The sequence below is a fragment of the Thamnophis elegans genome, chromosome 11, assembly GCF_009769535.1.
Source record: "Thamnophis elegans isolate rThaEle1 chromosome 11, rThaEle1.pri, whole genome shotgun sequence".
Classification (NCBI taxonomy): domain Eukaryota; kingdom Metazoa; phylum Chordata; class Lepidosauria; order Squamata; family Colubridae; genus Thamnophis; species Thamnophis elegans.
Genome location: NC_045551.1, coordinates 7,291,995 through 7,307,526, shown reverse-complemented (window position 1 = coordinate 7,307,526; position 15,532 = coordinate 7,291,995). Strand labels below are relative to the sequence as shown.

At 39.9% G+C, this 15,532-nt stretch overlaps 1 protein-coding gene across 1 annotated transcript in view; it reads left to right on the top strand.

Annotated features, from left to right (window-relative positions):
• LHX4 (LIM homeobox 4) overlaps nt 1-15,235 on the top strand; it is a 75,290-nt gene extending 60,055 nt beyond the window's left edge. The window contains exons 4-6 of the mRNA XM_032226778.1: nt 8,865-9,019; nt 13,469-13,637; nt 14,844-15,235. Of these exons, the coding sequence (XP_032082669.1) occupies nt 8,865-9,019; nt 13,469-13,637; nt 14,844-15,235 (716 nt within the window). The remainder of the gene's footprint in view (nt 1-8,864; nt 9,020-13,468; nt 13,638-14,843) is intronic.
• Nucleotides 15,236-15,532: the final 297 nt, after the last annotated feature.

Sequence of the window (15,532 nt, the reverse complement as noted above, 5' to 3'; positions counted from 1 at the left end):
ATTCCTGGCTACGTACCTGATTAGAGGATCTTCCATCTGACGTCTTATCAGGTTTTCTTATCCTTCAGGCAAGAGGGAAAGAAGAAACTGTTTTGCTGGCAAATGCTCTTCGATTTTTGCAGCTTTTGTGCTTGCAAGGAAAGGGGGGCTAGCCCAAGGCAGAACGGCTGTCCGTGCTGGGAACTTCCAACTGCCTTGTGCAGGACAAAGTAGGTCTCTCCCACTCTGCTCTAAGTTTTGTTTGATTTAATCTTATCACGAGCTGAATCCGTTTACTGCGAGGACAATAATTGCTTATCAATATTTTAGCTTCTTCTCTTTTTCTCCTCCGAAAAATTATTTACTCAGAGGCTTTTAAAATGGCGCCGAGCAGGCTGGTTTCTCCGGTAATAACGAACACTTTTTGCTAATTCTCACAAGACTTCAAAAGAATTCAAAACAAAAGAGATAGCTTATCACATGTTTTGGTTTCACAATAGAAGAATTTTACTCCTTCATTAACTTTGCTTATTTGGAAGTTAAATGGTGATGAATCTGTTGAACGGTTTTGTTACAATGTTTACTCACTGAAACTTTTGCCAAGCCTTAAACTTCAAAATAAAAGCCTCTTTACTTAAAGCTACATATTTAGGCAATAGAGTTTTATTAACTGCAGGCAGACAAATTTTGAAATGGCCTCAAAACCAAATATTAACTTGAAGTCGTCACCCTCTACTTCCAGGGGCACATCCTCAGTGCCTGGTACAAAGCTGCAGCCTCCGCTTCCTACGCCCCCTGCTGGGGATGTGTTAACGAAAGAATTTTTTCTGAGTAATCTAAGCGAGGCTCTTAATGCACAGACAATTAAAATGGAAGATAAATTTAGAGATAATAGAGAGGAGAGAAAAGAGGAAATAAAAGAAATGAAAGAAGAAATTAAAAGTGAAATTAAAAGTGAAATAAAAGGACTTAAACAGGAGTTGTATGAGAAATTTGAGGCTAAGGTTGATAAAATTAGAGACGACATGCTGAGTCTTGTAACTGTATTAACAGAACATATTTCTGGAATGGAAGATACTCTAGAGGTTCTTAATGATGCCAATGCTAACTTGACATTGAAAACAGAGGTGGTGGAACAAAAAGTGGAAAATGCTGAAAAAGAAATTATTATGATACAGTACCGACAAATGGAGTTCGCATTAAGAGTAAGGGGGCTGCGTGAGGAGAAACAGGAGAACCTGAAACAGATCCTATCGGAAGCTTTTGACCGCCTGATGGGAAGACCAGGGACCAACCAAGGCTGGCAAATTGACAAAGCTTACCGCGTTAACTCCTGGCTGGCAAAGCAGAAGCAGCTTCCTCGAGACATCGTTATATATTTTACTACAAGAGAGTTCAGAAATATGGTACTGCAAGCGTCTTATAACACTAAGCTTCAAATTGGCGGTCAAGACCTGGCTGTTTTGAAAGAGATACCACCTCAAATGTTAAGAGCCAGAAGAGACTACGCTTTTTTGGTCGAAGAACTCAGAAATCGTCAGATACAGTATAGATGGGATGCACCATTTGGCATCATATTTACATTTGATAAGCAAAGGTACCGCCTCAACTCTGTATGGAAAGCCCGAGATTTTTATTATAATATATTGAAGGCCGGACACCCTGCACCATCTGGACCTAGAGAAAGACCACAAGAAGGACAGGATAGACAGCAAACTACACAACCACCAGACAAGATGGAGCATCTCTCTTCTCTAGAAGTGCAAGGTGCTATGGAACCAAGACCTAGCCGCATGACTACTAGACGTATGGAGAAACAAGCTAAGAGGCAACAGCATCAACAATCATCGGCCATCGATCAAGGAACTACAACAACAAATCTGGAAGCAGTGGGAGGAGCTAGACCTAAGGTTAAACAGGCCGTGCAGGAAGCTCTAAAAATGCTTCAACCAACCAAAGATGACAACTAAGATTTTAACATGGAATGTCAACGGACTGAACTCTCCACAGAAGAGGAAGAAAATATTTCATTATCTTAAACAGTTTAAGAACGATGTAATTTGTTTGCAAGAAACTCATATCAAGTCAACTGATCAAAAATATTTGATCAACTCAAAATTTGGTCAACATTTTGCAGCTTCTGCTATGGAAAAGAAGAATGGTATAGTTGTATACTTAAGAAAAGATATGAAAGCTGAATTAATAGAAGCAGATCCCTTCGGAAGATATATTGCTTTAGACTTAATCTTAGAAGGGAAAAAGACATTACTTTTGGGAATTTATGCTCCCAATCAACAGCAAGATAGATTCTATAGAAATCTTCATGCTAAATTAGTACAGTGGGACTATAGTTCCTGTATACTATTGGGTGACTGGAATGGAGTGATAGATACTAAGAGAGATAAGAAGATTTCCCGCCTAAATACCAAGATGCGAGCAAAGTTACCCAAATCTTTCTTTGACATTATGGATGATTTTGAATTGAGAGATATCTGGCGAGAAAGAAATGCAGAGGAATATGACTTCACTTTCTTCTCGGACAGGCATCAATCCCTTTCAAGGATCGATTTTATTCTAACCACTAATGATTTGCTTCCTAGGGTCAAGAAAACAAAGATTGCAGCTAGAGTCCTTTCGGACCATAACCCAGTTTGGATGGAGTTGGGAAGGGTAGTGCAGGCAAGAAGGTCTTGGAGACTGAATGAAAATTTATTTAGATATGAAAACTATATTAATGATTGTAAAAAATTACTATCTGAATATTTTGTTTTGAATATGAGTAAGGGTACATCTATGGAATTTGTATGGGATGCAAGCAAAGCGTATATGAGAGGAGTTTTGATGAATATAAATAAAACACATAGAAATAAGCAAGGGCTAAAACGAACAGAACTGGAAGAGGAAATTAAGAGAAAAGAGCTGGAGTTAACAAGGAAACCAGACGATACAAAGGTTAAGGAAGCTATTAACATATTAAAATCTCAATTTGACATGTTGATCTCTGACCAGGTAGCTACTAATTTATTATATGCAAAACACAATACTTTTTGTAATGCAAACAAACCTGGCAGATGGTTAGCTTATCAGATTAGGAAAAAAAGGAAAACTCGAAATATATCTAAACTGATTTACAGAGGGAAGGAGGTGTTCCAACAGGAAGAGATTCAAAAGGCTTTCTGGGAATTTTTTACAGAACTGTATAAAGGGGAAAAAATTAATGGTTTAGACATAGACAAATATTTAGACAAGGAGAAAATACCTTCAGTTAGAGAAGAACACAGGCAAAAATTGAATCAACCAATAACCTCGGGGGAAATCCTGCAGGTAATTAAGCAATTAAAGCCAGGGAAAGCACCAGGTACAGATGGCTTGACAGCGGTTTACTACAAAAATTTACAGTTAGAAATGGTAGAACCTCTTAGAGAATTATTTAATATGATTCAAACGGAAGGTAAAGTCCCTCCATCTTGGAAGACAGCGTTTATATCTTTGATACCCAAAGAAGATCAAGATACTACTCAACCCAAAAATTATAGACCCATTTCATTACTGAATGTAGATTATAAAATTTTTACTAAAATATTAGCAAATAGGTTAATGTTGGTCATTCAACAATTGATACATACGGACCAAACAGGTTTTATACAAGGGAGACAGATGAAAAGTAATGTCAGATTAATTATTAATGCATTAGAATATTTGGGAAAGAACAACCAGATCCCTGCTGCGTTTATATTTTTGGATGCTGAGAAGGCCTTTGATCGAGTTAACTGGCAATTTCTGCTGAAGATATTGCAAAAAATGCAGATAGGAGATAATTTTTTACAGTCAATTAAAGCAATATACCAACAGCAAACAGCACAAATCATAGTCAATGGAAGTTTAACAGACTCTTTTCAAATTGGAAAAGGTACAAGACAGGGTTGTCCTTTGTCCCCATTATTGTTTATTATAACTTTGGAAGTATTGTTGAATAAAATACGGGGCTTGGATGGTTTAAAAGGGATCAAGATTAGGCAGCAAGAATATAGAGTCCGCGCTTTTGCGGATGATTTGGTCATAATATTGGAACAACCGCAGGAATCCAGTATGGTTTTAATGAATACGATTAATCAATATGGTCAAGTGTCTGGCTTTAAAATAAACTTAGGAAAAACCAAAATATTAGCTATAAATATGAATATTAAACAAAAGGAAGAATTAGGAGTGATGCTAGGATGTGAGGTAGTTAAAAAAGTCAAATATCTTGGAGTTAACATTTTAACTTCAAATGGGAAATTATATAAGCATAATTATGAACCACTTTGGCATAGCATACAGACAGAGATGAAAAAATGGGAGAAATTGCACTTATCTTTGCTGGGCAGGATAGCGGCAGTGAAAATGAACATTTTACCAAAATTTTTATTTCTTTTCCAAATGTTACCTATACTTAAAAAAGATGCGAACCTTTTAGAATGGCAGAAGGGTATCAACAAATTTGTGTGGGCAGGAAAGAAGCCGAGGGTAAAGATGAAAATAATGCAAGATGTACGTGAGAGAGGAGGATTGAAACTACCTAATTTAAAACTATATTATGATGCAGTGGCATTATCTGTAATTAGTGATTGGATTCATTTAACCAATGATAGAATATTGAACATTGAGGGACACGATCTGGTATTTGGTTGGCATGCTTACCTGTTATTCAACAAAAAATTGGATAAGAACTTTAAAAGTCATATTTTGAGAAATGCTTTATTGCGGGTTTGGAAGAAATACCAATATAAATTAAATGACAAGATACCCATGTGGGCAATTCCTAGACATGCAATTGAAAATATGAATACAGCACAAAAACAGGATAGATTTACTTACAGACAGCTTCTTACCTCGGAAAGGGGGGTATTACAATTAAAATCTTTAGAGGTATTAAAAGAGGAGAAGGTAGTTCAAACATGGTTCCAGTATGGGCAATTACAGGCTAGGTGGAAAATAGATCAAAAAATTGGCTTTATTCAAGTTGAGGATAATCTGTTTAAACAAATAAGAGATCAAAGCTTAATGCATATAAAGAGGATATATAATGTATTAATACAGATGGATTCGGAAACAGAATTAGTTAAAGATTGTATGATAAAATGGGCTCAAAATATTGAGGAACCAATAATGTTGGATACATGGGAAAGAATTTGGGTAAGAAATGTGAAATTTACACAAGCTCAAAATCTGAGAGAAAATTTTTACAAGATGTTTTATAGATGGCATTTAGATCCTAAAAAGTTGGCTTCTATGTATCCGAATGTACAGCCTAAATGTTGGAGGTGTGGTTCTCTCGATGCTACATATTATCATATATGGTGGACCTGTCAAAAGGTTAAGGCATTTTGGATAAAAATATGGTGGGTCATGCAAAATGTTTTTAAAAAAAGGATAAAGTTTATTCCTCAGTTATTTTTACTAGGTATATGTACTGATTTTACAGTGGTAGAGACCAATTTGATTCTGCACCTGATAACTGCAGCAAGACTGTTGGTGGCGCAATATTGGAAGAAGGAAGACTTGCCTACAATCCAAGAATGGACATTGAAAGTAACAAACTTAGCTGAAATGGCTAAAATATCGGCATATCTTAAAGATCATTCAAATGAGAGATATAAACGAGACTGGAAAAAATGGATTGACTATATACAAAATAAATACGGGACTAAGAAATTCCAGTTAGCCTATGCTTAAGATCAGAAATGATTTAAACTGTTAAAAGTTAGTTCAGTAAGAAGAAGCTAAGTTTAATCTAGAATGTCATTAATTTCTTTATTTCTTTTTTCTGAATAGATTTTAGACTGTGTTAGTTAAAAATCCATACCGTGTACGGGTTCTGGGAAGTCGGGGGGGGAAGGAGGAGGGGGGATGGGGGGGTGGAGGGAGGGAGGGGTACACACAACAAAAAAAAATTGTATTTCAATGTCTTAATGATTGACAAATGATGATATATTTGTGTTTGTTTTTTTTTAAAGAAAAATAAAAAAGTTCTCTTAAAAAAAAAAAAAAAAAAAAACGGGTAAGAAATGCGGGTGGGCGGGTGGATCCTTCGGCGTTCCCAGAAGTTACTTACTTCCGGGTTCGCCGACCAACCGGTTCGCGGGGACTTCCGCGAACCGCCTGAAACCCACCCCTGGTGTAATGACTAAGCTCTGCTTTGGGCTGGCTTGCAAAATTCCAGAAAATAGAAACAAATGGTTCTCATAAGCCAGTGTAACCCCTCGATATAACATCAGGCGAAATGAATTAGATATGTTAAAATCGGAATCATCCTCTCAGAATGGATGCTTTATGTAGGAAAAAAACACACATTTTCCTATAGTTCAACTTTTTTGTCTGTAGCATCCCAAACACTCCTTTTCCGCTCGTTCACAATTGTGTATATCAGATGGTTGGAAGTAAGGGAAGTGTTTGTTTGTTTTTATTTATTAGGATGAGCCACAAGAAGTTGGTTTTTGTCGTCTCTGTTGATTTCAGGCTGCGGTACATAAAATAAGATCAAGAGTTGAAAGTCATCCCAGTCGCGGCTCTCTTGAAAGAGGCAGAGTTGCATTCTTGCACTTTAGCTTAGCTGGCCCTTCACCCAGAAAGGCTCCCATTTTTCAGCATAGGGTCTGAAATGCCGATATTTACTGTAGGTAAAAAAAACAACAACAGAACCGAGGCTGGGTTCAAGGAAGCCAGACAGAAAAAGGCTATAGATCACCAACGCTAATGAATCCACAGAGGCTGCCCAACGGTACACTGACTGAAATTAAAACTGAACTGGTCTTTAATGGATTTCATGTTGACAAGCCCTGACTTCTCATTAATTAAGGACTCTATTTTGACCTAATCAATTTGGCTAGGGTGATGCAATGCCTGCCCGTGTAAAGGAGATTGGTGGAGAGGGAGGCTAAGAGATCACGGATTGAACGCTGCTCAATTTCTATTATGGGCTCAGAGTAATCAATGACTTCAGTATGATACAGTTTTGCAACCCACATAGCTTGGGGAGGGGGGGAGAGGAGGGGAAGAGGAGAGCTATCAGCATATAGGTTAAAGTCCATTGCTAACCACAGAAGGAGAATAGATTCTAGTGCTATATAGTAAGACATATTTTATCAATATGTGGGAAGATATAAGATGTTTTATGCTTTATATAAAATAGCAATAGCAGTTAGACTTATATACCGCTTCATAGGGCTTTCAGCCCTCTCTAAGCGGTTTACAGAGTCAGCATATCGCCCCCAACAATCTGGGTCCTCATTTTACCCACCTCGGAAGGATGGAAGGCTGAGTCAACCTTGAGCCGGTGAGATTTGAACAGCTGAACTGCAGATAGCAGTCAGCTGAAGTGGCCTGCAGTACTGCACTCCACCCACTGCGCCACCTCGGCTCTTATATATTATATATTTTTATATTTTAACATTTTGCTAATTAGAGGGGCATATATACGGAGGCTTGCTTCGAGGAAAAGAATTCTACTAGAAGAAAGGCAGCTAAGTGTGAGACTCATCGTAAGAGTTCAGAAAAATCTATATTCTATATCTTTCAGCTTGGCAATTTTAGCTCCAGGGTGTATTTACTGCGGATGGAAATGGTTACCTCTCAATGAAAGTGCGCTAATAATTTTCTTATAGTTAGCAGGACCTAAAGGAGAATTAAAATGGTGCATTTAGATTAATTGCCCAAAATTACTACAGTTTTTAAGATGGTAGGTTTAATTACAGATTAGTTACATTATACCTAGTCAAAATGTTATTATAATTACTAAAGTTGAGAAGCCTTATTTATGCCCCTTTATTGAAGAGCATAGGTTTATGAGTAGCCCTATCAAAATTTAGAATTAATTCATAGTAGCAAGACAGGAACTCTGATATAAAAAGACGAGAGTGACTACAAATATCAGAATAAGCACATTTGCCTTTCTTAAAATTAAGTTGGATACGGTACTTGTTCCAGGTTCAGCCCCTTTGTATTGCTTGGTGGATTTGAAACGAATGGAAATAACCCAAATCAATGTATTTTCCTATGTAGAAAATAGAGGGATATTAAAATTGCAAAGAAACATATGTGCAGAAGATATAAACGAACTAATTGACATTACTGTGAAAAAAAAATGGAATTGGAGTGGAATAAAATATTGAAGATACACATAGCGCTGGGGCCACTTCAGTTATCTTATGTAAACATCAGCCTAAACAGATGTTTGCACATCTCTCTTTATTCTGTTTGGTTTTACAGGTCATCCTCATCTAATAATAACTCATTCAGTGTCTGTTTAAATTTACCACAATGCTGAACAAGTGGTATCTAACACCGGTCTCTTGTGTTCTAGCTATCATAGCATACCCACACTTGTGTGATTGTTACATTGGCAATCATGATAGCATATCCACACTTGTGTGATTGTTACATTGGCAATCATGATAGCATATCCACACTTGTGTGATTGTTACATTGGCAATCATGATAGCATATCCACACTTGTGTGATTGTTACATTGGCAATCATGATTGCCACTGTTCCTTGCTGGCTTTCCCCAAGCAGAACCAATGCAGAAGCTTGCAGAAAGTCAGAAATCCTTGTAATGCGTACTTGCTGACACGGTCCTTGCTTAATGGTGGCAACCAGGACTCCTGCAACTGATGTCACTAATTCCTATCCCAATTGCCATTATTAATCAAGGACTACTTGTATTAGTTAAGTGAAGCCTGGTTTATTTTAGTACTATGTATCCATCAAAACTTGAGTGTACCCGTAAAAAGATGCAAATATAACTGAATGTGGTCATTCTTGTCAGCTTTCAAAACTCCCCACGTCTTCTAGGAAAAAGTCTCTTGCTCCACATTCTACAATAACTGGAAACTGTTCCCTTGCAGACGATTCAGAGGCTGGAGCCAAGAGACCTCGAACCACCATCACAGCAAAACAGCTGGAAACATTAAAAAATGCCTATAAAAACTCTCCCAAACCAGCCAGACATGTGCGGGAACAGCTGTCCTCCGAGACGGGATTGGACATGCGGGTTGTACAGGTGAGCACCCGACACAATATCAATTTTGTCTTCAACTCAAAAGATTGGCTGGCTTGCGGCGATTCTTTTGGAGGTGTTCAAAGTTACTCAAGGCGATGGAGAACACGTTCGAAATTTAAAGTCATAGCAGAATGAATGCCAAGCTAAAGGAGGTGGATGCCTAAGATGATTTGTTCAGCAATCCTTCTGAATAGAAATCTCCTTTCCTCTCTTGAGAAAGTATGGTATCTGTTGTGGCCCAGCAGGAGCCGTTGGAGCTGCCACCAGACTCCGACAGCGAGGGGCCCTATGAGTTGACTCTGGAGGATGTGGAGGACCCTGGACAGGGTTCCAACTCCGAGCAGGGCGCAGAGAGACTGGTTGGCCGCCAGGTGGCGCCTGAGCCTTGGACCAGTGGGGAGGAGACAAGGGAGAGTGATCCAGAAGCCAGCAGTGAGTTGTTCCTGGATGTCTGGAATCGAAGAGCTAATAGAGCTAATAGGCGTCAGGAACAGTTACACAAGTACAGGAGGTAATTGCGCTCAGCTGGTGGTCATTAGGCTCCTCTCCAGACTATAAAAAAGACTGCTTGTGCACACGCCCCTCTTGCAGAAGTCAAAGAGAACTGTTGTAATTAACTTGGCAGGCTGGATGGCTGCCAAGGTTTGTCTGAGTTGCTGCCAAGGTCCTTATCTGTTTGTTATGCTTGGCTTTCAGCCACCGAGGTTTTGGTTTCTTGCTATTAAAGGACATTCCAGTTAAGCTTGTCTCTGCTTTCGTTACTGGACGGAGGAGAGGGTCAGAACAAGTTTCTAAGTCTAATTGGCAATATGTAGGAAGAAATGGAAGCCTATTATCTCATAGGCCAAAATCTTGTGATATAACATGTCAGAATCTTAAGCTTTTTAAAGTTTATCGAGCTCTAATATTAGAACCAGATGAGCCTTTTCCACAGCTGCCCCTATTTTGTGGAGCACCCCCCCTCCACAATTCAGCAAGCCCCCACCCTTCTAGCCTTTTAGAAGGCCATCAAGGCCTTGCTCTTTACCCAGGCAGCGGGGTAGAGCAATGGAAGATTATGGATGGCTGTTGGGGCCTCCTTGGAGATGATTGAAGTGCCTTTTTTTTAAACTGCTTCTTGGTCTTAAGTTTTTGTATGGTTTTATTGCTGACGTGAGCTGCCTGTGTTTTGAATTGGATAGCCTTACAACTCTTTTAAATCAATCAATAAATCCTACGGACATAGTTCCTTTAACAACTGTGTCAGATTTCTGCAGGACAGTTTAATACCCGAGTGGGAAAACAGTAAATTCTCTTTCCTATAGAATTCTGCAGATGTTTTCATCTTCTGTCTGTTTGGTGTCTATTCCAGATAAGTAGTATTAGTAAAAGTACAGAATGTCTTCCTATTCAGGCCTGTAGTTCTGAATCTATAATTCCCAACTACTTTATCTAAATTTTCAGTAAGAGGTCACACTGTTGCATTGCAGACTTTGTTTCTGAATATTGTGATTTTCTAAACTCATTTATAGGATCTTTTGCTCTGTGGAACTTTGTCCTCTTTCTACAACCTCTTGCTAGGAAGGACAGCTTCTCAAGGCTTCTTCTGATTGCAGAAGTCATAGCAATGTTGGAGACAAAGGGTAGAATGCTATGGTCCCACCACAAAACCGCGTTCGACTAAAGCGCGCTCAACGAAACCGCATAGCTGACGTCATCACAGGGCGACAACAGTGCGGAGACAGAAGCACGCTGTAAACGCTAAACCTAAAATTAACCCCTAAACCTAAACCTAACCCCCCTAAACCTAACCCTAACCCTAACCCTTAACCTAACCCTAAACCTAACCCTAAACCTAACCCTTAACCTAATCCTAAACCTAATCCTAACCCTTAACCTAACCCTAAACCTAACCCTAACCCTTAACCTAACCCTAAACCTAACCCTTAACCTAACCCTAACCCTAAACCTAACCCTTAACCTAACCCTAAACCTAACCCTAACCCTTAACCTAACCCTAACCCTAACCCTTAACCTAACCCTAACCCTTAACCTAACCCTAACCCTTAACCTAACCCTAAACCTAATCCTAACCCTTAACCTAACCCTAACCCTTAACCTAACCCTAAACCTAACCCTAACCCTTAACCTAACCCTAAACCTAACCCTAACCCTTAACCTAACCCTAACCCTAACCCTTAACCTAACCCTAAAGCTAACCCTAAAGCTAACCCTAAACCTAACCGTTACCTTAAGTTGAATCGGCTTGCTTTCAAAGCGCTATTTAAAGCGCCCTTCTTTCTCCGCGCTCGCTGTTGTCGCCCTGTTGATGACGTCAGCGACATGGTTTAATCGGGCGCGCTTTAGTCGACCGCGGTTTTGTCGTGCCACGGAATGCTATAGTCATCCCTTGAGTGTCCTCCTCCTCGCAACGGCCCAATATTAGCAGTGCCAGCAATAGATGCTGACTTTCCCCACTTCTTAGTGCAGTTAAAAGGGACCCATAAAACTTTGCTGCACATCTTGAAGCCTATGCAAAAGCACACAATGGTACTGGGGGGGGCGGGGGCAGAGCATTCTGGAAAATCAGGGTGGGAAAAGCATGTGAGCATGTGAGTCGGTAAGCAAATGCTCGGTGCAGAAGACGCGGAAACTGAGGAACCTCCAATTGTCCCTGGGTGCAATCGACACAAGATAGATCTGGAAGGCCAGGTGCATGCGCATGCGTGCACCAGTGGTGGGTTTCAAAAAATTTTTGGAACCTCTTCTGTAGGTGTGGCCTGCTTTCCGGGTCCACTGGTAGAACCTCTTCTAACCGGTTCGGTAGATTTGACGAACAATGCATTTTGTTCTTAAGATGTGTACAGTTATTCAGAGCAACCTAAAGAGTAAGCATACATAATTTTAATAATCCTTGTAACATTCCTTTATGGTAAGTAGTTTTCTTATTCTCATATTGCTGTTTGACAACATACAAAGCAGTGTACTCTAGCAAGTTGACAACTGAATTGGAATTTTCCTTCACTCACACTTTTTTTTTTATCACAGTGCAGTGGTGGGTTTCAAAAATTGTTCGAACCTACTCTGTGGGTGTGTCCTCCTTTGTGGGAGTGGCTTGCCGCCCATGTGACCGGATATGAAGATGCCGACGACACTTGTCAGAACCACCTTAAATTACCTCACACACAGCACTGGCATGCATAAGAATAGGATGTAAACTTGTTTTTTTAAAAGGCATCTTTGGTTTGCGTTAAAACAACTTCAACACACGCAATGTTCTGATTGCACCACAAACGCAGTAGTCATCCTTACCTTTCCCAGAGGCACTGAGTTTTATAAATAGGAGCATGATAGTGTAGAATAATCATATCCAAGGACCAATGGTGGGTTTCAAAAAATTTTGGAACCTCTTCTGTAGGTGTGGCCTGCTTTCCGGGTCCACTGGTGGAACCTCTTCTAACTGGTAGATTTGACGAACTGGTTCTACCGAATAGGTGCGAACTGGTAGGAACCCACCTCTGGCACGCACGCAGACGCACACACACACAAAGTGATTGTTACTGTACATCACTCAGGACTTTGGATAATGATGTGCTTATGATGTAGGGTTAAATCAGAAATGCTTCTCTTCATTTCAGTTCCTTGTGTTTGTCCTGGAACTCCTTAATTATGGGTGATATCTAATATCGAACAAGTTAAGATCTTCAGATGTAAGCAGGTTCCCCCCACCCACCAAAAAGTTCACAGTAGGAAACTTTGAACTATCTATATTTGTGCTTGGTCATATTCTAGATATTGTAGGTATTAGATATTCATTCTTACTACATCTGCCATATGTCTTAGCCTAAGTTTTTTTTGTTTTTGCAAAACAAAAATTAGAATTTAGGGAAGCTGTTAGTTTATAACTGGGGTACCTGAGGGCTAGTACCAGTGGTGGGATTCAGCCAGTTTGCACATATTCGGGAGAACCGGTTTTTAACTTTCTAAGAGGTTCAGAGAACCGGTTGTTGGAAGAAATCTCCTTTGGTTTTTTCCCACTTTACAGGGCTAATCCTGTAAGGAAGGCAGGAAGGAAACATTCTGGTGTTGTTTCTAGCCTAATCTTTATTGCCCTCCTTACAGAAACTGCCTCTATAGTTAACCCTTATTACATTGTAACAGCTAAGGCGAAGCGCCCATCAACCTGAGTAATGTTGAGTTGGCCATGCCCAACCAGTCACATGACCACTAAGCCCCGCCTAACCGTCTGGTCATTAGGACAGAGAACCGGTTGTTAAATTATTTGAATCCCACCACTGGCTAGTACCAAGGTCCATGCAATCACCCTCTAGGAAGAACAGGGCTTTTCCCTCCCAGATGAGATCATGTCTGTCCATCTTCTGGATGATGAAAGAGCTCTTTTCAACGACTCTCAGGTGGTGGGACTGAAAATAGTCTTGTTCTCACTGCTTTTTCCCACCGTGATTACAGGTCTGGTTTCAAAACAGAAGAGCCAAAGAGAAGCGACTGAAGAAAGACGCTGGGAGACATCGCTGGGGTCAGTTCTACAAGAGTGTTAAGAGGAACAGAGGCGCCAAGCACGAGAAAGAGAGTTCTGCAGAGGACTGCGGAGTCAGTGACAGTGAGCTGAGTTTCAGAGGTAGGCAGGAGTGGAAGCACAATAAGGGAAAGAACGATGCAAAATTAAGATTAGGGCTCCTATTTATCTTTACAAATGTCCTAGATTAGGAGTGGGCTACTAACGCTTTTCCTAGTAAGATTTGCAGATCTTTGGGAAATGCCTTGTTATTTGACACCCAGAAATCAGTATTTCTGCAGGAAGAACAAAAATCTAAATTGGTGGTTTTAAAAATTAAAATTGTGGCCTATCTACTGATTCAGTGCATTTTGTCATCAAATTGATTGCCCCTTTCTTATTTAAATTTCCGAGGCACCATGTTCATTTTTATTTGCATTATTTGTTAGTTTAGTTTAGTTTAGTTTATTGGGTTTGTACACCCCCCCACCCCCGGAGGACTCACTACCGCCCACTTTTGTATTTCTGTTAGTAGTAAAATCTTCTAATCGCCCACCGGTCCCATAGTAATGGTGATTTATAAAGTAGGGAAGTACAGCAAACCCCTACCGCCCACCATGAAAGCTGGAACACCCACTAGTGGGCGGTAGGGACCAGGTTGACTACCACCGATCTAGATTACAGATTCAATTTCTGCTTCATTTGCTGCAGCCAGGAAATCTACAAAGTCTCCATGACGGGATCTATTTTGGCACTGTTGTCACGATACGTGACAGATATAGTTTGTTTTTTGGCCTCACAGTCACAATTTGGTGACGGTGTTTTGCCTCAATCATAGAGAGCATCAACACATCTACCATGGCCGTTGTGAATTCAGTTCCGTGTTGTCCATATGGCACAGGGCTGGTCAAATCGAGGTGGTTTTTTTTTAAAAGATGCAAGGCAAACGTTGACATTGTGGAGGGTAAAATGCTGTTTCCGCATTGTATGTGTGTCCAAATCATATTCTGTAAGTACTTTAGCAGTAGAAATAGCTGGATGCCTGGTATTATAAGTAAAAGGTATTATAAATAAATAAATAACATTTTTTGTGGCAAAAAAATAACCCTGCATGGAAAAATGCAAATTGTTTTTTCAAACATTACTGGATTTTGTTTTGTATTATGCCAAATCTGATAACGAGGGATGATATGTGATTTAATCTTGCAATAGCTGAGAAGCCTACCATTTTTCATCCCTGACTTAAAGGTATCTTTCGTTCTTTGATCAGAGTGTACCAGATAGAGATTTCCCCCCCCCCCTACTAAAATTTGGTTTCTTGCTTTTCAGAAGACCAAATCCTCTCAGAGCTGAGCCACAATAGGATATACAGCAACAGCGGTGAGGTAGCTGGTGGACAACTGCTGAATGGCGCTTTCTCTCTGGATGGGACGGGACAATCCTACCAGGACTTGAGGGATGGAAGTCCGTATGGAATCCCACAATCTCCAGCTTCCATATCATCTCTCCCATCGCATACTCCATTGCTAAATGGTTTGGAATACACAATGGACAATAATTTAGGAATAATAGCACATGGAGGGCAGGGGGTGAGCCAGACACTCAGAGCTATGGCTGGAGGCCCAACTTCCGATATTTCCACTGGAAGCAGCGTTGGTTATCCGGACTTTCCAACAAGTCCTGCCTCCTGGCTTGATGAAATGGACCATCCTCCTTTTTAAAGCGTTCTGCTTCCTTCAAGATTTGCCATAATCAGACCTGTTCTTTTGGCCTGAAAAACGTGCTAAGCCACCCCTAATAAGGGACAACAATCAATCTTCAAAGAAAGAACGTTTCCATTATTTTAGAAGGGGAATCCCACAATTTTGTTTTCTGTAAAGGTGAAAGAAAATGCGATAATATAATGTATAAATATATATACACACACACATATATATTTTATTTGCTTTGTATTTGAAAGAGGGGAATGATAGGAGGAGCTGCTTCTGAATACAGCACACTGTTGTGTTTTAGTCTTT